Here is a 24,529-nt window from a genome sequence, read left to right as displayed (position 1 = left end):
ATGTCAAGCACACGCTCCTGGCTTGTGATGATGTCACTTCTGGGAAGTGACATTATCGCGCGGGTCAAGGGGCGGCCCGGGAGTGCTCCTGCGCTCACTAAGGATCAGCCTGCTGCGGGGCACAGTTTGATCCGAAACGGGCCTGCTGCACGGCGTTTTTTGGTCTAAATTGGGCCACTGTGGATGTGAGAGCGCACCATGCTACCCGGGGCATGTTGCACTGCCCGGTGGGCACCCTGGGGAGTTGGCCAAGTAAGTGGACATGGGGGGGAGGATGGGAGCAGGGGACCCCCCTCACCCCGGGCAGGGGAATGGCACCCCTAGCTGGTGAACAAACAAAACAAAACACCCTAACACCTCCAACAAAGGGTTGCAGAGGCAGGCAATAGCAAATCACCTCTGTTAGTCTCTTAGCATGAAAATCCCACCAGGATCCCACAAGTTCACTATGACTTGAGGGCACCACCCACCCAACACGTCTAACTAGATTGATCCTAGCAACTGGATTCAAACTGTCTCACCCCTTCTAGATGAGGGATCCCTCCATCTGCAGCAGCCTCTCCTCAGCGCTGCTCCCTAGGAGTGAACACCATCCCACTGTGGCAAGGCCTTTTATCCCTTGTTCTTAGGCACTACCCCCTTATTTCTCTATTGATGCAATTTTCCCCTCTAAATCTCCTATTAACCAATCACAGGGTCCAAAGGGGGTCTGAGAAATGTAGGCCCCCTAGTCAATCTAGTACAGGCTTCCCTGGAGCCACTAGGCCTCACTACATAGGCCTAGGATCATGACATGGGCAAGCTAACCCAGTATTGTCTACTATGAATGGCAGTCATACAGAATATCTTTTCTATCCTTAACTGGAGATGACAGTTTGTAAAGCATATGCTCTACCATTGAGCTGTTGTCCCCTCCAAAATGGGCAGATGGAAAAGATGCAGTGAGCAGGGCTGAAAGTGTCAGTTCCTGAGGAGGAGTGCACAAGACAGTCAGAACTGGGAAGTCTTCGTCAGTGGTTCCTGGGAACGTTTAAAGATAAAACTGCTGATTGCCACTGGTGGTGAGGCACAGTTGCCAGAGGAGTTAAGAGTACTGAGAGGTACAATGGCTCTATATGACAGTTGAATGAACTGCAGTGCCTGTTACAGGTGTATTATTCTGAATAAAAATTTCAAGATGCTTTACATTGCCAAGTAAATAGAAAAAAGTATTTAATGGTTTGAGTATGCAGCTTTAACTTTTACACCAAGTACCATGATAAATTTTAAAAGACTGATATTTGTCTCGGCTTCAAGTGATCAAGACCAGTAATTTTCCCTTTATGTATAGACGTCAAGGAAGAACACTGACATAGATTAATACAAGATTAGTCCTGTTTATAATATACAGAACATGACTTCTGGAAATGAAAGTAAGGAGAGATTTTAGTTCTCATTCATGAATATTTTACCCTGCTGTTAAACTGCTGTAAGATTGAGAAGGAAAATATGTCTTTTATCCTTTAAAAATTATTACAAAGTAAATATGCCATCTAGTATTTTGAATGAAAAAAATCAAATGGGGAATGGGCAAACAGAAATCAAGGAAAAGAATTCTCTTTGGATTCAAATTGTAATGCAAGAGACTAATGTGAAATTAGAGCTTCAAATATGTAAGTTAAAATCAACCTTTGAAAATTTTAAAAGTAAATAGATCTTCTGAATTTAGCAATCTTGATATTCACAGTAAAATCTGGTATTTTAAATTAGTACATCCGTTCTCAAGTACAACCTAACAGTGCTTTCTACACAATAATAATAAGAAAGCTCAGAACTATTCTACCACCTCATAGGTGACACATGAAAGGCAACAAAAGAAGTTCTACTCTAAAACTGTGGACCTGACACAGCCAATGTTTCCTAGTGCTCTACAGCCTAGAGCTGCTATCTTAAGCTTAGATCTGGGTCCAACAGCACCTTAAAAAACAATTAGATTTCCAAGGTATACGCTTTCAAGGGTCAAATCTCCCTAATACCTTGGAAATCTAGATGGTCTTTAAGGTACTACTGGACCCAGATCTTCCTCTTCTACTGCAGACAAACATTGCTATCCACCTAAAAGTATCTTAAGCTTAGTTATCATGAAGAGAATCTGTTATGTTAACATTTACAACTGAGTAAACGTTTTTAGGAAGAATTGGGGCTTATCTCTGCTAGTGTAGCCCAAATATATACAGTTTACATTGTTCTAATGGCAACTAGGATTTAATTTACTTTAACTTTTTAATTTCTATCTAAAAAAAACAAAAGAAAAAGTTCACCATTTTTTGCATCAAAACAAAATTAAACAGTTTAACTTACTGAACAATGAACTGCATTTAAATTTAAGAGAACAGGATACAAAAAATACAAAAAATTAAAGGCGTAACTTAACCCAATTATACAAGAGCAATCGCAATCCCTGATACTGTACAACCATGTATTATTTGGTGTCATTAGCAATTGCCACCTATGCCTTAGACCAGTGGTTCCCAAAGTGGGTAAGTATTGCCCCCGGAGAGGCAGTGGGGTTACCTAGGGGTGCCTTAAGAGGCAAGGGAGTGGCACGTGGCACTCGAGGTGGGGCCCTCCAAGTGCATTGTTCGCTTATTTGTGGTGGACCAGGCTACAGCCTACAGCAAAACACCTTCCTCGCTGCATGGTGCTGAGATCTGGTGGAAACTGCTGGCATTTTTAAACATGCCACTGAAGCACTAGGCAGACCAGTATACCACCAAAGCTGGTATCACTGGATCAAGTTCATCAATTTTTGTTGAATGAATTAAAAGGTTTAAATTAGATTTTGAATAAATGTGCAATTAATTGTTACTGTTTTGATTTTTTTTCTTCCTTAATGGGTCATGCAATCCACTATTCTGAATAATGATTTTTGTAAGGTACGGAGCACTGAAGATAAGTTTATGGAACCAAGGGGGCAGTGGCCCATAACCAATGCCTTAGATGTTGGTGACTGTTTAATATAAGTTAGTATTACAGAAATATTTTGCATATTACGTTATGAATCTCATCCATCATCAGAAATTTGTATTATCAACACTAGTCAGCAAACTCTGCATGGAAGAAAACACTAAAGCATTGTGCCTGGTTAATTAAAAAACAAACACTGAATCTTGTACATATTTGGGAGGACCCAAGCTGTGAGAAATCAATAGCATTATGCATATCTGCAAAAAGAATCAGAACTTTTAAAGTTTTTTTTCTTTAAAAAAAGAGATCAAGTAGGGTGAAGACAAAATCTAGACACAAACAAGCGGGTCACAATGGCAATAACTGTAGAGAGTATCTGACTTCGATAAAGCATATAAACTATCTTTTTACATTCCATACTATAATTCAGGTGAATTCATTAGAGTTGCCAATATTACTCTAATGTAGGTGGGTGGCTGGGTAGCTCGGTCTCTGTGTGTGTATGTGGTTAAGTTGCTAAAAAAAACTCTGCTGGTTCAAAAACAGGCTATTTCAGCCCTATGTATATTTAAGGGGAATAAGTAACAGCCAGGAGAAGCATCTGCATCTTGCAGTTTGCTACTCCAGAGAATGAAGAATGATGTTATTCCAATCTTCCAGGGCAAGAGGAAGAATAGCTTTGGAGCCCAGTCAGCAGCAGCTGGTCATAATAAACACAGGACAAAGAAAAAGACCTGAACCCTTGGATCCTCTCTTTACAGAAGCCAGTAATCTTTCAGGATATGAATGTGTATTTCAGAGAGGCACAGGGGACTCTGCTGAACCCAGATCAAGGGGCTTTTTATAGGGAGGTCATGAGAACTATGGAAACACGGCCTCCTTGGGATCTCCGAGCTAGAGCAAGGGAAGATCCCTGGGTGTCTTATTCTCAGGGTCTGGATGAAACAGAGAATGGCAAATCCCAAACAGGTTACTAAAAAAAACCCTACATTTTACTTGCAGATCAGGGCTTGCTAAACACTGTAAAACTCATAAAGGAGAGAAACTCCATGAATGCTTGGAGTGCGGGAAATGCCTTACTTCAAATTATGTCTTGAGAGACATCCAATAGTCCACAATAGAAAGCCAGTTTGGTGTAGTGGTTAAGAGTGCGGGTCTCTAATCTGGAGAACTGGGTTTGATTCCTCACTCCTCCACTTGTAGCCAGCTGGGTGACTTGGGTCAGTCACAGGTTCTAGGAGCTCTCTCAGCCCCACCCACCTCACAGGGTGATTGTTGTTGTGGGGTATAACATACTTTGTAAACCGCTCTGAGTGGGTGTTAAGTCATCCTGAAGGGCGGTATACAAATCGAATGTTGTTGTTGTTGTTATTACACATAAGAAAGAAGCCACGCATATGCTTGGAGTGTGGGAAATGCTCTGCCTCCCAATCAAATCTTGTTAACCTCCAGAGCACACACACAAGGAAAAAAACCTTAAATCTGCATGGAGTGTGGGTCATGTTTTGTTTCCAAAGTGAAATTTATCATACATCTTGAGTCTACATATGAGAGACACCCTACAAATGCCTGTGGTGTGGGAAATGCTTTGTCAACCCCTCAATATTTGTGAAACAAGAAAATTGACACAGGCAGGGCCGGCGCCACCACTGAAGTAGTGAGGTGGATGCTGCAGGGCCGGAGGGGATGCCGGGGCCGGAGGCGCACGCCACGGAGCTGGTGTGCCTGGTGCGCAGCTGCTGCTGCAGCCGGCCAGCCCTGCGCCGCCGCTGTCACACGCCCCCGGCCGGGCACAGCAGCCACGGGCCAGGCACGGCAGGCAGCTGGGGCAGTGTGCGGAGCGCGGGCAGCCTCCTCATGCCGTCCCAGCCACCTGCCAGCCAATGGCCCCGGCTTTGCTGTGTGATGACGTCATCGTGCAGTCCGGGGGGGTGCGTGTGCACTGTGCGCGTGTGCACAGGAGGGTGGCCGCAAGCGCCAGAAACCCTGGCACCGGCAATGCACGCAGGAGAGAAACTGCACAGATGTTTGGAATGTTTTGCACATCGTTCAGACCTTAGGTGACATTGGAGGGTCCACACAGGAGAAACTCCACAGACACCTAGAACCAGAATCAGGCCTTGTTAAACATGAGAGAAACCCCAAAGGTAATAGAGCCTATGAATGCTTGGAACGTGGAATGAGTGCTTCCTTCAAACTGCACTGTGATAGTCATAGTCCACTCAGGGTAGAGACCCTATAAATACTTGGGACCGTGGGAAATGGCTGGGTTTCAAAACAAGCCTTGCCATTTATCAGTGACTCCATACATAAGAGAGCCCCTATGAATACCTGGACTGTTTGAAACATCTTACTTCAAACTCAGACTTTGTCATATATCAGACTCCACACTCCTACACAGATTTAGATTAACTTTAATCCACTGATTTCAGGCTTGGGAGTGTGGCCATGAACTTGAAGTGCTCAAAAAGCATTAGTATTAACATTCAAATTACTGTTAGCATTCTAATTTAGACGGGCATTAATTTCAATAGTTGCTGCCACATGTCAATATTTCTAATTATACACTAAACATTAAGTAGCATCCGAAACAGGCAATTTCATGAGATAATGCTGTGAAGACATACATGTGTCACTTTTACAAAGTAATTATATATTTGCAAGTTTCTGACAGACAGATGGCTGAGTTTGTATAACACTGCTTTCCACATTTGCAAAATTCCTCAGAAAAATGAAAACCATCAGAATGCATCCAAAAATATTATAGATTTCTTTTTTTTCTATCCAATGTGGAACGAAAACCCAGTTTGCCTCCCATGTCATATTAGATATTCTTTCAGAAAAATATTAAAATTGACAGTTGTTTATACATAACATAAAATTATGAATGTCAATTAGGGCATATTAAAATATTTATCCTTATCAGAAGGAAAAGAAAAAGCATCTGAATATTTGTACTCCATGCTCATTGCCTGAATACAACTATCAAGAAGCATACTGAAGATCGAAGGGCATATTAAGAAAAAAAGACAACAGCTACATTCCATGAGGAATGAGAAGGCACCACTGAAATAGGGTTGTGTCCAGTCATCACCAAGAGGCCATTTTGTGCTCACACACACACACACACACACACACAAATGCCAGAATTTTCCTATTTCATATACTGCTTTCTGGTTTCCTAACCACGAACATCACACATTCATAATAGTACTTCATCATGGACAGTTCATTCACAGTATATGTTGTCAGAATAGATTCATTCTCCATCTGAAAATTAAAAAATGCAACATTTTGTTCATTTGAGCAAAAATGTCTCCTCTATTTTACCACATCATTTTACTATATCTAGTATCACCAATAATCTTGTTTAAACTCTATCAACCTCTAATAAATGGGTAGATGCATATTTCAGAAGAAGCCACTTAGAGAAAAGTATCTTCAACTCAGCATGCGCCCTGATTTATCTTGATAACCAGAAATATCATCCCAAGCATTTGGCTAATCAGAAACAAACGTTACTGGGGTAGAATCATAAGAATACAGGGATAAAAGCTGTTAACAGTGTTTAACACTGAACAAGATAGTCTGAATTCAAATCACCAGTATTTTATGCTATTTTTATGGTGCAAACCTAAGCAGAATTACACCCTTTCTACACGGAATCTAATGGGCTTAGATTTATGATTGCACTGTTAGAGTACTAAGTATATTAATCCTTACCTCTATATGGAATCCATATTGTAATATAACATTTTTTATATCCTCATAACTCAACTCAATAGATAATTCGTTTGCTAAGTTTTCAAAATGGTAAAGAAGAGGACCTAAAGGGACAAATTCAAGAGATGGTCAGTAACAAATGTCAAGACATTTCTAAATCTGATATGCCTTATTAGTACTGTAAGTTAAGGACACATCCGCACTATATTGCAAAACCAGCTTTTAGTTGCTTTAAAACTTTTGCCACCAGCTCGATGACATTTTCACTTTTAAATCAGCTTTAGTCCAATATGGACTAAACTGCATAAACCCTTAAAATTCACTGTTTGGAAGCCACGTGATCTGAAAAATTGAGAACTAACTTCAGTGAGCCTAAAGGGGCTTTTCAATTATCCCATCCCCTGCCATGGTAAACTGCTTGTGAAACTGAAATGGGTTTCAAAAGCAATGATGCAGCATGACAGATAAGCTGTCCCAAGTCAAAGTAGCACAAACCCCTTGCATACCAAACAGCACTTTGGATCCTGGCCAGTATTTGTCTATTAATAATAGCTGCTTTCTGATTTTTCAAACCAGGGAGTTCACAATCTGATGAAACCACAACATAAAACTGTATCTTCATGCATAAAGATACATAAAAGCAGAAAAAATAAGTATATGTAACTAAATTATCAAAAATCACTTCCAGAAATATACATCAAAAGCAATAAAACATAAAACAATAAAATATACATCGAAAGCAATAAACTATATACAATAAAACAGCTTTTGCCTGGTTCTAAAGTTAACTAGATAGAGCAAAGTTTCCAGAGGTAGGAATTCAATAGCTTATTTACCACTGCAGGGAAGGCCCTGTCCAGCATAACCACACACAGCATCTCAGAAAGTGGGAGGGGTTCATGGGGGTGGGGGTTCCTTGATGATTCCTGGACCTAGACTGTTTAGGGCTTTAAAGGGCAACATCAGATTTTGTCCTGAGCCCAGATTCCTATGGAAAACTAGTAAAGATAATGTAAAACCAGGATGAATAAAAATTAATGATTTAAAAAGATAAATAAAAATCAGATTTTTAAAATTTAAACTTAAAAAAAATTAAATCAGATTATGTTTGATAAAAATGCTTTTTGAGGAAAAATCTAAGTATAGTTTTCAATTTCAGATACACTATAGCCCAATGGTTTTTCATCAGGAAATAAGGATTAATTTTTAATTATGTAGTATGAGACTGTATATTAATGCAATGTTTAAAATTTTTGTAAATGAATTCCATTAATTCATTACAGCCCCAATGTCATGCTCTCCCAGAGATTTCTGTAAGATTATTTTGAGCCTTTATTTGGAAAGCATAAGTTGTCTTACTAATTAGTGATTTAAATTGTGACTTAAATCAATTTGATTTAAATCAAAGCAACCCTGTGTAAAATGAGCTGTGTATGTTCCATGCAGCATCCAACAAAAGAACCCAAGTATCCCATGGAAAAGGTTAGCAATGAAGAATCTACCTGAGCTATTGCATTATCCCTAATAATCCAGCTAGAACTAGGTTGGGTTTTGAACCCACTCTCATTTTCCCCCATCAGAGATGGGTAGACTACAGCTGATTAAAGCTTTGAATGCATTCCTTGCAGAGAGCTTACTAGGACTTGTTTGATCAACACCTTTTAATAGCAATACGAAGAATTAGCTCATTTTTTCCAAGCTACTTGAACAGGTCTCAGAAAGTTAATACTGATGGGAATGACTGGGAAGTAGGACAGAAAAAAATATGTATCTGTAAGAACACCAAAAAGAATGACAGCCTCCATCATGACATGGCACTCCAGGTTGGTGATGAGGTCTTCCATCATCCCCATCCAGTTATGTATTGCATGTATTTTATCTCATACTTCCACCAAGGATCACAGTGTTGTGTACATAATTTTCCCTTCCTATTTCACAACCACCCTTTTTGGTGGTAGAGTTGAGAAAGAGTAACTAGCTGAAAGTCACCTAGGAAATACAGATTTGATCCTTGGTCTCTCAGATCCTAGTCCGGCACTATTACACCACATTGACATCTTTCTATTATAGAAAGCCAAAGTTACCCTGTGTTGACCAAGTGACTTGAAAATACTCACACACAATTACAAAGTTCATGTCAGCGATATAAACCATTTGTATATGCCATAAAAGTTTGAGTTCATGCAGATCAACTTTCAAATTCTCCCTCTCCCCCTGCTTTTAACTGAGAAAATGGAAACATCATATCCTCTTCTGCTAAAGAAGGTCAGCCTAAATTACAGCCTAAGTTACCTAAATTGATCCAAATTCCTCCTGGTTTGAGTATTTTCCATATTGTATCAATGTAATCTATGACATTATGTGCGGTGTCTATGAAGAAGCAAGTTGCTATGCAGTCCCATATGTCTGTATAGAGAAAGAAAAAAAGTTATCTCGCTGTCAATCATAAACTGTGGGAGAACTATAAAAAGAGACAGATAATGCTCATTGTAGGGGAAAGGCAGCAGCTCCTAGATCCTAAGAGGGGTACCGTTTCCCCAAAGGTGTCAACAAACAAAAGTCAAATCCTGACAAGTGAATCTTCACTTCCCAGAGTAGGGTACTATCAGCAGCCTCTGTTCTAACCCAAAGCTTGAGACCAAGGAAAGAAGCCCCAAGCCCTCTGGGTGTTGACAGAAACCAACCTTGCAATGTAGGCACATTACAGGTTGAGTTCAGAAAACAATTACTTGGGTATAGGGTTGCAAGGCTCCCTCAACCTCCTGATGATGCCACTTCCGGGAAGTGATGTCATCACACGGCCCCTGGGAGTGCGCCCATGCTCCTCAGGGGCCCGGGTTGGGAATGCTGCAGAGCGCGGAAGTGCTCCTGCCCTCCACAGCAGCCCAGATGGGGCTTGTTTGGGGCCTGTTTTGGCATGGATCGGGTCTGTTTTGAGCCACTGCAGAGTGTAGGAGTGCTCCTGCGCTCCACAGCGGCCTGAAACAGGCCCAATCCAGGCAAAAATGGGCCTGTTTTGCGCCGCTGCAGAGCACAGGAGTGCTCCAGCGCTCCGCAACAGCTCAAAATGGGCCCGATCCACACCAAAACAGGCCCGAAACGAGCCCAATCTGGGCCGAAATGGGTGCATTTTGGGCCGCTGTGAAGGGCAGGAGCGCTCCTGAGATCCACAGCGGCCCAAATCCAGGCCTGATCCGGGCCAAAACGGGCCCAATCCAGGCGGCTGCAGCACACGGGAGCATGCAGCATCACAGGGGAGCACGCATGAAAGGTGCATTCCCCACCACTAGCCAGGTAAGCAGTGGCGGTGGATCCCCCACCCCTGGCAGGGATCTGGCATCCCTACTTGGGTAGTTTATGGCAAATTGGCTGAAGTACTGGATTCAGAGTGGAGCTGTAACAATACAGTAACTCCACGCAAGTATAATTAATAAGTTTTAATAAAGGAAGTGCAAAATGCAAAAAATAAAAGTCATAGAAGTGTGCAGACAGGAGAAGCAAAATAATTTTTTAAGGCCAACAGCCAGCAGTACGGCCTCAGAAGTTAAACCAATCAAAAAAGGCCTAACCTGTGATGACGCAGCAGCCTGCCTTCATAGGTAGGAGAACTAAGCACTCCTATAATGCCATGCATTAATGAGATGGAATGCCAGTGTTATCCTCTCTAATGCTGTGTCATTGGGAGCTGTTGAGCACCTATGGCATCAACTTGTCCTCTTATCTGGCTAGGAACTAACAATATAATCCCTGCTCCACCCTCCCCAAAAACATTATCTTTCCCCAGAACTAATAAATCTATCTATATCTTAGTTAGGCTCCAGGTTTAATAAATCTATCTTCATCTTAGCTAAGCCAAAAGCCTGAACCAGTGTTTGAAAGAATCAAGAAATGAGCTGGCCTGTGAGTTTCTTGGCACTCATGGGCATAAAAATAGAGGTACTCAGAGGGGGGGGGGGTTGCCTGCTTTGGGCTCCCTCAGATTAGCTCTCTGATCGTCATACTAAAATAAACACAAATTATGTGGTCTTAAAACATGACCTTTTTAACCCTTAAAAGCGTGAGTCTGCCGTTAAAGCAGGCAGAAGCCTCTGCATTAGATGATCTACCCAGACCATTTCCTTAGATTTAATTTTAAAAAATATTAAAAGCAAAGACCGTATCAAAATCTAGTTATCAAAAAAAATCCAAAAAAAAAATCATAAGACCAAGTCTAAAAGATTTGTTTAATTGTATAAACAAATAAAACGTTTTTCGCCCCAAAAATACATAATCTGAAGTTTTGTTTCACATGGCCTCCTCACCGCCGGTGGTGTACAAGTACTCAGCAGATTCACAAACATAAACCTTAAAGTATCTCTCTTTTCTTTTTACTTACTACTCTCACAGTAGATTTCTTGAAAATCTCCTGCTGTCATAGAAAAGTTTGCCCCAGGAGGAAGACTATGAGGATCAACATCAGGAAAATAAACAGGTTGTATCTGATCAGCAGATCTCTTGTTATTGCTAAACTGATGAATCCAAGGGTATAGTTTGTAGGAATTAGTCTCACAGCATCTGTAATATATGATTAATCAAACAACAGTTTCACCTTATCGTATCAAAGTCCTGCAAACATTGCAATGTTTAATATTTTTGAGCTTGAGTCTCACAATATGCATATAGCAACCTGAGAGTCAGTTCCAGACGGGTTAGTCGTGGCAGCAAAATAAAACAGGAGCCCAGTGGTACCTTAAAGACTAACATTTATTACACCATAAGCTTTCATTAGTTGGGAGATCACTTCATCAGAAGCAACGGAGTGTAAATTCATTGGACCAACACGTTTATATTTACAATGGATAGAAGGTGGGATATGTTATAAAGAGAAACTGATTTAAAACAAGATCTAATTATAATATTAATGTGTTCACTTAGAGTCAACTAGAGTCAAGGAGGGCCAACTGTTGGGCCAACTCCCAACTGTTGACAGACAAGCAATAATTAACAAAGCCTGTAGCAAAGATGAAGAGACAATAGGAAATGATAGAAGGATATGCAAGATATTACACATCAGGAATCCTGGGTCCCTTTTAAGACCTGGGGAGTAATAGCATTTAATGAATAATAATTCAGCAATTTCACTTTGGATGCTTCCTTTGAAATTTCCTTGTTTGAGAACATACAACAAAGTTTACTAAGAAGCTATTAGGAAAAAAACTTTAACCTTAACTTAAAAATACACTCAAATCTTAATGGAAAGGCTAACATTTGTGGTATTCAATAAAGCTGCTCCTGGCATTTATTGTTTTATGTATACTGCAACAATGTAAGAATTCATATAATGTTTTTAAGTGTTCAAAGCTGATAAACATTTTCTTGTAGTAACTATTAAGGAATTTACAGTTTACAGCATATTATAAATGGGGAGTGAGAGAGCATGGCTTGCCTAGCACCACCTAAGTAGTTCATGGCATAGGAGAAATTTAAACCAAGGACTTCCTGATTCATAGCTCAAGTGTCTTGGCCTCTAGCATACTGCACCTTCTGCAACAGAAGGAAAAGCATCATACAGAATTTAACAACAGCAGCATTTACTAGTAGCTATTTGGTTACTTTAGGAAGACAGATCATACTACTTAGTCCTAACAAGGGCTTTTTTTCTGGGAAAAGAGGTGGTGGAACTCAGAGGGTTGCCCTCAGAGAAAATGGTCACATGGCTGGTGGCCCCGCCCCCTGATCTCCAGACAGAGGGGAGTTTAGATTGCCCTCCATGCCGCTGAGCGGCACGGAGGGCAATCTAAACTCCCCTCTGTCTGGAGATCAAGGGGCGGGGCCACCAGCCATGTGACCATTTTCAAGAGGTTCCGGAACTCCGTTCCCCTGCGTTCCCCCTGAAAAAAAGCCCTGGTCCTAACGTTATCATTTCTTTCTTTTTCACTTAGAATATCTCTGGTCACGCCAAGTCATGGCTAGGAAATCACACCTCATGCTAGCAACACAGGAGTCCTTTGAAGCACAAAATATAGTGGAAAAACTCTGAATTATTGTTTTGTTTATTAAAAATGTGTGCTTGCCAAAGTATTCAACAGATAATTATGGAACTTTCTATTCCCTTGGTCTTTATGCCTTTATTTTTTTAAAAAAGATTAGTAACTTGAAGGAAAGTAGTAAAGCAATAAACATATAACTTATGTACAAAATGCTAATAACTTTATAATACTTAACTTACAAGCATAAAACATGTACATTCATCTAAAAAATTGTCTTTAGGAGATGTTTCCCCAAAAACTTAATGTACAGGGACAGTTCAGCTCTTAACAGTTCTTCATGTAGAAAACCAATAAATACAGCAAGAAACTAAAAACATGGGACCATCACCAAAGCCAGAGGCCCTGTGAGTACTACCTGCTTTTCTCCCATAACACATAGAGGTGAAATATGTGATGCAACGTCATGTTGCGTGTTCCTCATCTTTTCTCCCCTGCAGCAGACATGGAAATGTGATGACACCACATCACACATTTGCGGGAGGTGGAGGAGGAATTAGATCAGAGTCACTGTCTCAGTGGCATGCCATGTTTTCAATTTAGTTCTCATATAAGTAACAGACACAGACTGCGATCTGTGTCCTGCCATTCATCAAACAGTTCTCTTTCCCTCTATTAAAAGAAGCTCCAAGCAAATACAGCCCTTTTTAAAATGTAACTAGGGAACTTTCCAAATCAGTTTGAGATGCAGTGCAAAGTGGGAGAGCAAACTGCTGTTGGTGGGAGAGAGAATAAGCTTGCTGGGCACACTGAAGCTCATGAGTACACTTAAAGGTACTTAGTGAAGTGGGATTGCCAACCTTAAATGACCAACAACAAAATCCCAACACAGTTACACCCTTTTAAGCCCACTGACTTCAATGGACTTAGAAGGGTGTGCAACTCTTTTAGGATTGTACTGTTACTACATCAACAAAGAACTCCTTAAGATGAAATAGCTCTTGGTTTGCTTTATAACATCATACCGGCACCAGAGATATAAGTGCTGCTATACTCTAGCCGGCTGTACATCCAAGTGAAGAGAAAAACTTTCTATTATTTTTGGACAGCAGCCAGCTTCAAGGTTTACAACACAGATTTTCATGGCTTGCAGGCAGGGAGCTCTAACATACCACACAACTCTTTCAAATACTAACAAGCATTATAATATTTGTGGGGGGAAATGGGGGTAGGCCATATTTGAAATTAAATGTTATCAAATGTATTTACTTCATTTATATACACTCTTTTGTCTCTAATGGGGACTCAAAGTGGCTTATAACATTACCCCATTCTCCATTTTATCCTCACAACAATCCCGAGAAGTAAGGCTGAAAGTGTATGATAGGCCTAAGGTCACCAGCCAGGTTCCATGGTAGAGGAAGGATTTGAACCTTGGCCTCCCAGATCCTAGCCTGACACTCTAGCCACTACACAGCATTGATTTGATTACATGTATGGTGATAAAAAGATTATATATATTAACTAAATGTAGGTAACCTGAGTTTTTCAATATAGGCTACTGATCCAGATGCACATACATGAATACAGAGCTATATGTATAACTACCAGTAACTAAAAGTAAGATTAAGTACCTGTTGAGTACAAAGTTAGAAGAAAAGAGCATAAAGAGGCTCCATTCATTTCCTTGGCAAGTATAACCGAGCATAGCTATCTCCCAGGCCAATCTACCTAGCCCAGCACCAGGTACAAGAACATTAACTTTGGAGAGGTCCCTGAAACACAACAAAAATAATTGTTAAGCATGTATTATGTATACTTGACTGAATAAATAGCACTGGCTCAGTACGTTCAATCTCTTACCTGGATCAGTGGAGATCTCTCCTAAACTTAGCCAGCCAGATATTTAAACAACTGGGACAGTAAACATACCCATCTTCAGGGTTTCGTAGTTATTGTTGTATATACTGTAAAAACAGTTCACTGAACTATAAACGCTACCTAAAATTGAGTTTGTGCTCTCTATATGATTCTATAAAGTGGAACCCAGTTGAAATTTCCTTAATAATCAAGAAATTGTTCAAAAAACAAAGGAAAGCCTAGAATGTTCACAAGCTAACATAATTGCCATTAGAAAACAGAAAAGGATAGAATATATCTCAAGATAATATTCAGTGTACAAAGAGGAACTAGAAGAGCAGTAACACTGGGGGCTATGATAGTTGCCATGTCCTTAAAAGATCATATGGCTTTCAACAGCCTCATAATAAGAGGAAAAACACACCTTCCAACCACTAGATATTACTCTAGTGCACCATCCAAAATTAAATTCCAGCTTTGCCCAAGTACTGACAACTATGTCTTTTCAACTTTTGCTTCTGGTCACTGTTTTACAAGGCATCTTTATTGCTAGAAACAGAATCAAATATTTTCCAAAGATAAAAACTGTCAATTAAGTACTCTTAACATTCATCATTGTACAAGAAGAATGTGACCTATATGTCCAAACATGAATAAACTTGAGACAGCTGTCAAATTTGTTATTATTCCAAATGTTTTAGAAAGTCACACAAATAGTCCTAGACTAAACTGATGCAGTCACTACCAAAGTTAATTTGATTAATACTTAAAATGTGTAACAGAGAGGAAAATGGCTAGGTGATAGTAGATGACTGTTTACTGTATTACATTTTTAACTCTCCCCTTCCTCCAAAGAGCTCAAAATGGTGTATGTGGTCCTTCCATCTTCAGAACAATCCTGAGAGGGGGCTTACATTAAAAGTAAATGATGGGCCAAAAGTTATCCAGTGTTTCCTAACTAGGAGGAATTTGAACCTATGTCTCTTGAGGCCTAGTTTAATGTTCAAATGGTTATGCCACACCCAAAAATGAACCAAGATCAAATTCGGCCGCACTTCTAACCAGTATTCCACCAATGTCATTAAAATAGTTCGGTATGATCCTCTTTGGTAACTTTCAGCTTATACGAAGGTGTTCTGATTATTAACAAGTTTTCCTCGGTGTTCTGAAACATAAGCTTTTGTATTCAGGTGCACTAGTTTCAATGCATTTGAATAGCATTCCCATCCAGAAATACCCTTTTCATTTCAACTGAGGGAAACTCATTCCTTTGCATTTCACACAAGAAACCTCTGTAAGGAGGACATTTGAACATGCACAGGTCTCTGATTAAGCCAAACCTAAGATATCAAAATCCAGCTTTATCAAACTAGCAAAGGCCAGAATTATGCTTTATTTCCAATTTATTAACCTCTCATTTAACTATCAGACAAAACTTTATGCCTGAAATATCAAGAACCCTGAAATTATGATTAATGCAAGTTTTTAATGCTCACAGAACTATTTGAAAATTGCTGTTCTGTAGTGTAGTTGAGAACATTTGCATGTTTCAATATACCATGCAACCTATTTAAAAGGAAGCGCAATAGTAATTCTGCCAATTCATTGCTTTCATTTAATTGAAACAGCTTTTAGCTAAAATCACACACACTATCCTGAAATGTAACAGAAATAATTTTTATTGTGATCTGATTAAGTTCTCATTACTTCTATTCTTTAAAAAATGAATCTGTAGATGGACTTTCTTCTCTCGGACCATGATTGGGATGAGGAGTTGTCACAAAGTGGCCAGATTCTGTGCAGCCCATTTATTGTTCTGCATTAAGATTGTGGATGTTATCTGCTCATTTTAATACAATTTACGTAATTCTTCATGTATCAAAGGTGCTATTGTATCTATTTTAGAACTGGTCTTAGACTGTAATAAATAATTCAGAATCAGAAATAAAAATCAAACAGTGAAATTAAAAAGACAGGGAAAAGCCCCCAAAGAAGTTGCTAAACTTTAGATTTCTGAGTGTAACTATGAGCACTGTAGAGGGGTCTGAGAAAGCAAAGTATCAGGTCTGACAAAATATTTTGGGTAGTTCAAACCACATTATGTTATTAAAAAGAAATGATTGAAGAAAAAAAAAAGCCCAAGAAATAAAGATAAAACAGCTTGACTCTTGTGACCCCGTTGCTCAGTTAATGATAGCACAAAGTTATTTCATGAACACTTTCCAAAAAACAATGTTTTAAAATGTACTTGTTTAGATTAGATACATGGCCAATAACACGAACTGTCTTTGAAGTACAAAGCTAGACTCTTATTATAATCAAAGAACAAAGAGTTCCATAGGTTTAGAATGAGAATACAAACTTAAACACAAAATTAGGGTTTTTAAACTGTGTACTTCAATTCTTTTCAACTGCCATTTTTAAAGTTATTTCTAGCACAATCAGAAAGCCAATATAGTAAACTTCACACCTGAGATTGTACTGGTTTACTTGCACTAAATAAGCAAAAATCACTGCACTTTCTACAATACAACTGTCTTAACTATAGCTCTACATAGTTCTTATTTCTGTAATCAACTTTCTGCAACAATAGCCAGGATTTGGGAAGAAGCAAAGTGATTTGAAATGTTTATAGCGGAGAAATTAAATGGAACAAGAAGTGTAATTTAGGCAAAACTAAGTTTTCAGAAAGTTACTGGCGCCTACCTCCTCCCCTTCCCAACAAATGGTTCCCCAAGCAACCCTAATGCAGGACAAGTTCCTGCAGTCAAAAGGAGTAATTTGAGAACTACAATGCATCTACATTCTTGGATCTACTTCAAGCTATGTTGACCTAGACAGATAAATTTTTGCCTTTTTAAAGAAAAGAAAAATAGCTTTCTACATAAGCAGAAAAGAAAAAGTGTTTATGGACAGTGGTCTACTGTTTCCAAAAACACAATCATTTCAATTAACTAAGAAAATCTATCAGAATTCTTCTATATTGTTTCTTTGTTGTACTATTTATTAATTTTATGATCTGTTATGTATACAACAAAATGCTTCCATTGACAAGGTGTAGGTCAAAATATGTTTAAAACTGTATTATGGTTTCCAGTGGCCCCTTGCGATTTTCTAAAAACAAACCTATTTCTACACTCCATCTAGTTAATTTTGCAATCCAGTTCCTCTTGTGTTGCTTTTAAAATTATTTGTACACATCAGTGTTACATGGCAGGAGAGTATTTCAGAAAACCCAAAATTTAACCTTCCAGATGTGCATGCAGTATAGCTATCTTGAAAAATTATTTTCCAGAATATTTTTCTGAACTTAGTCTTAACTGCAAATATTTCTATAAAACTTTAAAGCCACCAAATGTAAAGCAATATTTTTTCCACTAAACTGCGGGGAGGAGAATGATTAAAAAACCTTTATTTAAATGCATAAAAACTTACCGTAGGCTTTTCTATATTTGAAGACATTCTTGAATGCCTTGAATCTAACAAGGGAAGGGTATTCATGTTATATTTTGAATGAGTTTTTGAGACTTTATCTTCTTGAAAATTCTCTGAGTTGGCTAGATAATGCAGTAACAGTGACTGCAAACTAAGTTAAAAATGGGAAAACTGAAGAAAACTGGTTATTTCAGACAATGGCCACAACTGGAATTCTGTCAAGAGAGTCCAGTGACACATAAGAAGAAGCACTTTAAGGTCAAGACTGACATTTACAGTTTTTATATAAGGAAGCTCAGAAAACAAATCCTAGAAAATATAACCATCTATTCATAACCTCTGCAATCAGGCCTCATATTAATGGATAGGAAAATTACAAAATAAGCACTTGGTAAATTACAGCATTGCATGCATTCTTCTCAGATTACAGCTGAGGACATCTTTTGGCTTCCCTTCAAATGTGTAGCTTGATCTCTTGCAAGATTTGCCAGGAACCATTTTCTCTATATTTTCCAGTGGTGCACCTATTCTGCTTGTGGCATTCTCCTGTTATTGTGCCACAGGGAAGAGGGTTGGACAAGGCAGCTTTTTAGTCTATGTCTGGTTCTACGAGAACCCTAATAGTTAAGATATAGCCAAATAAGAGTTTCACATCTCAACTTACTCCTTGTAAAATAAAACTATAAAGCAATTAGTATATGTGAAGTATGTGCTGCTAATCCAAGGCATTATTTGATAAAACTTAAGTGGAGTGTTCTCCTTGCAACCATAATTTTGCACTGAACTGCTGGACCAATGAATTTAAATTTTGAACATGATCATATTAGAAAGATATACTGAAGTCAAAGACAACTCATTATATAATTAACAAGTGAGCATTTGCAGATCATTCCTAATGATATTTCACAGCTTTATTGGTCTAAAACTCCTTTAGAAACATATCCCTTCTGTAAAATAAACAGAAAACTATTTTACCTTCTTTCTTTGGGAAAGTTCTTTACAATTTCATTAATGATTGGTTGGTAGCAAGAATCTCTCTCAGACTTCCCAGTTTCACTCCAATCTCTTACAAATTGTTTCAAAGTAGACTTTAATTTATCCATATCAAAAGTTGATGCTGGCGAAATTTTTCCATTTTCCTGATAAAAATGCAATGAAACGTTAACTACTGTATCAATGTAGAAAATGAGCAAATGAAGTAACTGCAATCTGCAACACTACAAAATAGTAATAATATTGAGAAGTTAGTTGATAAACAATTTGCTCCTTACTTCTGGAACCAAAACTCAGTTCCAAAATTTAGTCATACTTGAAAACAGCTGGATGCCCTCTGATTAACTTTCAACAAACTGCTCTTCATGACAAAATATGAAGTAGGCCATTTATTAATCAAAAGAGGAAAGCAGCAAATTAAGCTCAGGCTGCTCATCAGGTCTCCAATGGCAAGAAACTCTTTTAAGAGACCCAAGCAAGCAGAGGTGCTCTTCTAAACTGGAATTTTTTTCCCTTCCAGGGCTGTTTTTATGCAAGTTGAATAATGCACTCTCAATATGTTATAGCAATCATTTGCAACTAGACTTTCTTGTTTCACTCAGGAAAATCCAGTTGCAAATGATTTCTACAGAGTGAGAGTGCATTATCCAACCATGTGTGAAAGCAGCCCAGGATGTCAATATGCTCATACGTATGCTCATACGTATCAATAGGCTCAATATTCCTCAAAAACACTGATAATCTGCAAATCTCTAGACTGCACTCTGGCTTAAATGTAAGAATATACTTATTAACATTCAACATGTGTACTATGTGGACTTTTCAAATGGGTTACTATATAAATAAAGGAATAGTGGGAATATCTTTTTTAGAGTAAATAATGAAAAAATAAAGTATAAATATTTACTTCCAAACAAAGTATCTTACATCATCACCGTATTCTTTGTTTTCAAACATGTGTGTACAATCATTCACAATTGTCTGCAAGATCCCTTGATTGTGGTCGATACATTTACGAATCTTTTCAAGGTGAACAAGAAACTGAGGAAGCAATTTCTGTTGATTGACTGGAAGAGATCTGAAATGTCTCTCTGTACGGTTCACTTTTTCATGCATATTCGTTCTGGAAGCAGGAACAAAAATACAAAAGGTAACATGAATACCAAAAACTAGTATAAACTTAAAATAAACTGAAGTTCTCTACTTCCATTCCTGTATATTTATATGGGATTCTTATTTGCACCAATTTTTAATATGCATTTATAAGATCAGCAATAAAAGAGAAACTGCATTCCACTATGGAATCAGAGCATACATACATCCCAGGCTCAGTCCCTGGCATCTCCAGGTAAAAGATCACAGACCCCACTCTCTAGTCTGAAGCGATACAAACCATTCAACCACCTTTTTTCATCTACTGCACAAGTAGACTATGGCTAACTTTACTTGACTTTGACAGATTGTCATAACATGCATTTTGTCCCACAAAGTGTAATCTCTGGGAACTTTGACATGAGTGGCTCTACATACTGCAGACTGCATGCATACCAAATATGCAACAAATAAAATAATGGCTTGTACATTATAGAAAATGGACAGGTGTATGCAACATATATATGTGTACCCATTTTCTTGATATGTGAAGTAGCCTTCAATCTTCCCATGAAATGCAAGCATACAAGATACAGACTAACCAGGTCCCAATTAGAGGTGGGCACGATCCAAAAAAAATTACCGATCAAGCTGATCATGGATCGGCGCCAACGACGATCCCGAACTAGCGATCCACACCAATCATCTTCCATTTCCGATCCGTGATCGGGGAGGCCAAAGCGAAGGGGTGCCCCGCTGTTCCCAGCTATGTGGGAAGATGGGTGGTGGCGGCGACCGCTGGGCCTGGCAGGCACGGGGAGGCGGCGACGAGCCACCTCCCCTCAGGGGGCAGGGGGTCTGGCCGCTCGACAGCGACACCCCCATGTGCCCGCCCGCCAGGCCAAAAAGGAGCGTGCTGGCGAGAAATGAACAGTGGGTGAAGACGGCGGCCGCTGGGCCTGGCGGGCACAGGGAGACGGCGATGAGCCGCCTCCCCTCAGGGGGTGGGGGGGTCTCGCCGCTTGTCTGTGTTTGGCCGTCAGAGCTGCCTCTCAGAGTTTGCAGGGATGAGATTGGAGTGCCCATAGCTACAGGACACCCCCTGCCCCCCCTCTCCTTTGGGTGTCTTCTCCCAACTGGTGAGTGCTTTGCTGCTCCGTGGTTGGAAGGAAGCCCTGCTGATCAAGGCAAGCTGGGCTTCCATTCGGGTTTCCAGGGTGACAGAAGGAGGGCAAACACAGCTCAGGCATTCCCCTGGCTCCGCTGCCAGGGGAACAGATTGCTGGTGCCTGTGTGTCTGGCTTCCTGATCTGAGCCCGATCGCCCCGATCAAGCACCCCCCCCCCCGAACGCTGGATCGGTCGCCGTGGACGGCACCGATCCGCCGGGTCCCGATTGCGTGATCGCCATTATCGTGGGTATTTTTCAATCGTAATGCTGATCATGCCCATCTCTAGTCCTGAGTCAACTTCAGAAATCTAAAAAAACCAACTGGGATGTGGCAAATTGCAAAAAAAAAAAAAAAAAAACCCAAATCCACCACATGAGAATTCATTGTTTGAGCAAAGCAGACATCTTACTGATGCCTTTTACAAATGTTTAGGGGCCTCTTCACTAACAATTCTACTGACCATTTGCCAGAGAAGCTAAACAAACAAAACATCCCAAAATTGATCTATTCCATCTTCAGAACAGGCACTGAAAGACAAACATTTCTAATGCACTTACAAAACCAAGTCCAAGACTTTGGCAAAGGTAAACCAGGATAGCTAAGTCAGCCTGAAACCTAGAGGACACCAAAAGCTAGGATGTGCCTGAAAATAACATTGTGGCTATCACCACAAGAAGCTTATTTTAGAAGGGAAATAGCAAGTTCATCTAAATGTTTATGCTAGTATTCTCACAAGATGAAATTAAAATAAAACCAAGAAAGGATTTACTAACAGAAGGACATACTTGTCAATGGTTTGTTTATATGCAACTTTTGGAAAGCTTTAAAGTTGAGAAGCAGTATGATTTTGAACAATTTAAGACTGAGTCTGAGACAGATTTACGTACACATGAACACGTTATTGTCAAAATATACACACTCGTGTTGAAATCTGAGACAAGAGGAAGAGCAAATGAAAGACTGTATGATTAAATGGGTTAAAAACACTGGATATGATGCTGGAAATATGCTCAATATGAAGGATCGTTTTCCATATTTGGTGGACATGTAAGAAAGCAAAAACCTTGTCGACACAAATACAATGATCAATTCAAGAGATTTTAAAGATTAAAATATAATTGAGATATTCTTATTGGGAATGATGGATACTCAGTTGGAAAGAAGTCACGGAATTCTGTTTTTATATATGACTAAGGCAGCATGTATATGCACAAAATGCACAACGCTGCCTGTAATGGAGGATTGATTGATAAAAGTGTTGGAAGTTGCAATGACAGCAAAACTTACTTCACTGATTATTAAGAAGACAATAAGTTCGTTTGTTGATTAATGGAAACCTCTCAGACTTTTTACATAAAATGGACAATGATTGGTTATTTATGGACTAAGGAATTAGAAAAAGAGAGCTTTCATCTTTAGAATACAGTAAAAAAATTGAAAATGATATCAATCTGTCACAGAGAAATCGAAAGCCTTCTATTAGTTTATATGGGGGAGGGGGGCTTCCTAAGTTTTTTCTTTGTTCTGTTGGTGTGTTTTGCGATTTTTGTTTGTTGGTTAGTCGTTTCTCTTTTTATCATATACAAATCCTAATTTTAAAAAAAAAGATGTTCTCAGGGGCATCCAAGTTTTGCCACTGCTAGTAGAAAGTTGAATGGAACAATCTGTTCCCCCCTCGGGGTGGGGGACATTAAGGGGCCACTTCACTAACAACTCTACTGACCACTTTATCAATCCCTTGCCAGAGAAGATAAATTAACAAAACATCCCAAATTGATGGTCTATCTTCAGAACAAGCACTGAAAGACAAGCATTTCTAATACACTTACAAAACCAAGACTTTTGCAAAACCAGGATAGCTAATTCAGTCTGAAGCCTACAGGACACCAAAGCTATCATGGAAGCAGGTTGTACTAATGCTTCTGCTGACAACAACATTTTTTCAGTCCCTGGAGGACTGATGGTGATCTGAGAAGGTGCTACAAAGCAGAATACTCCCAGGCGGAATGGGGCTTTGCCCACAGCCATAGTAATATTGGAAAAACTTGATTGCAGCACCAGGATAATATCATGGCAGTGTGACCTAGTGATTAATCTGTTCAACTAGGACGTGGGAGACCCAGGTTCAAATCCCCACTCCAAGTTACCTTGCAGGGTGACCTTAGGGCTGTTATGATGATAAAACAGAAAGGGGGAGAGTGACAACCTCAAACTCATCCGGTGAAGCTGACTACAAAACTTCTAAATGTTTTTTTTGTTTCTGAGATCCTCAGAAGAATGAACAGATAGTAGCATAGTGAATAAATAAGAACTTGCTCAAAATTTAAAAACCAACTAACCTACAATCTCGTGTGCATCAAAGGGAGACCTAGTTGCATTACAGATCGAGGGACTACTCTTCTAGCATCGCAGCTACAAGAAAAACTCATAGACGTTCGAGTCGTACCTACTTTACCAATTCATTTCCAACTCTGTGCCAGCTAAGCTGTCACGGTTTCCCTGGAACGGGTCGTGGGACCTGCAATTTGGTGAGACTGCAGAGAACTCGACCACAGACCACCACCACCACCACCCCGTGGGAAGATGAGCGGCTGTTTCAGCCTGCGCCCAGCTCACTAAACCGAGCCTCTGCGCCGCCACGGAGTTGAGGGCTTTCAACATAACTTGGGGGGGGCGCGGTTACCCATAGTAACGGAAGGCGTTGATAATTCTCCGGAAGTGCTCCCGCTCCAGCCTCTCCTCTTCCTCCTCCCCTGCTGTTCCTGCGGCCGCTGCTGGTTCTCGCCGTGCCTGTGGCTGCGGTTCTCGCCTGCGCCTCTCGGTACAAAACGTCATTTCCCGGTCCCACGCGGGCGGTTCCGGCGGCGGCTCCTCCTCCTCTTCCCCCCCTTCCGGGCTCTGCCGGCTCCCTCTGCGCATCGCCTTCACCGGTGGCTGCAGCTGCAGCTGCTCTTGTTGCGACAGGGCACAGGCGGCGGCAACCGACATTTCGCTTCTCTCCTCGTTAAGCGCACCGGTTGAATCGCCGCGCGCGGGCGCTTCCGGCTTCACGAAGAAACGAACGCAGCTGACGAGCCAACCACCGTCCCTGGAACGCAAAGGCGCCGCCCCCGCCTCTGTAGTCAGCACGCAAACGCCCGGAGAGCGGGAAGACTACGCAGGCGCAGTGGGGACGTCAACCTTCTTTCCCCGCCCCCGACCATAGAGACGTAACGTCTAAACTGGCCCTTCCATTGTCTGAGCACTGGGCTTCCTCCTATTGCCTTTGTCCTGATTGGTTGAGCTGAAGGGTAACAAGAAGGCACTCAGTGCGCTTTTAGCGTGGCTGTGATCGCGTAACAGT

General features: G+C 40.2%; 1 protein-coding gene across 1 annotated transcript; it reads right to left on the bottom strand.

Annotated features, from left to right (window-relative positions):
- Window positions 1-1,187: 1,187 nt before the first annotated feature.
- CARNMT1 (carnosine N-methyltransferase 1) lies at window positions 1,188-24,296 on the bottom strand. Its single transcript, XM_054987361.1, has 8 exons — window positions 23,870-24,296; window positions 19,851-20,046; window positions 18,906-19,069; window positions 14,270-14,410; window positions 11,045-11,223; window positions 8,962-9,075; window positions 6,670-6,773; window positions 1,188-6,216 (listed from the first exon to the last, which is right to left on the bottom strand). Exons 1-8 carry the CDS (start codon window positions 24,172-24,174, stop codon window positions 6,106-6,108), a joined length of 1,314 nt encoding a protein of 437 aa, XP_054843336.1. The 5' UTR covers window positions 24,175-24,296; the 3' UTR covers window positions 1,188-6,105.
- Between the last annotated feature and the right edge of the window lie 233 nt (window positions 24,297-24,529).

The sequence above is a fragment of the Eublepharis macularius genome, chromosome 8, assembly GCF_028583425.1.
Source record: "Eublepharis macularius isolate TG4126 chromosome 8, MPM_Emac_v1.0, whole genome shotgun sequence".
NCBI lineage: Eukaryota > Metazoa > Chordata > Lepidosauria > Squamata > Eublepharidae > Eublepharis > Eublepharis macularius.
The sequence above is the reverse complement of the archived record's forward strand: the minus strand, read 5'-3'. Positions and strand labels throughout refer to the sequence as shown.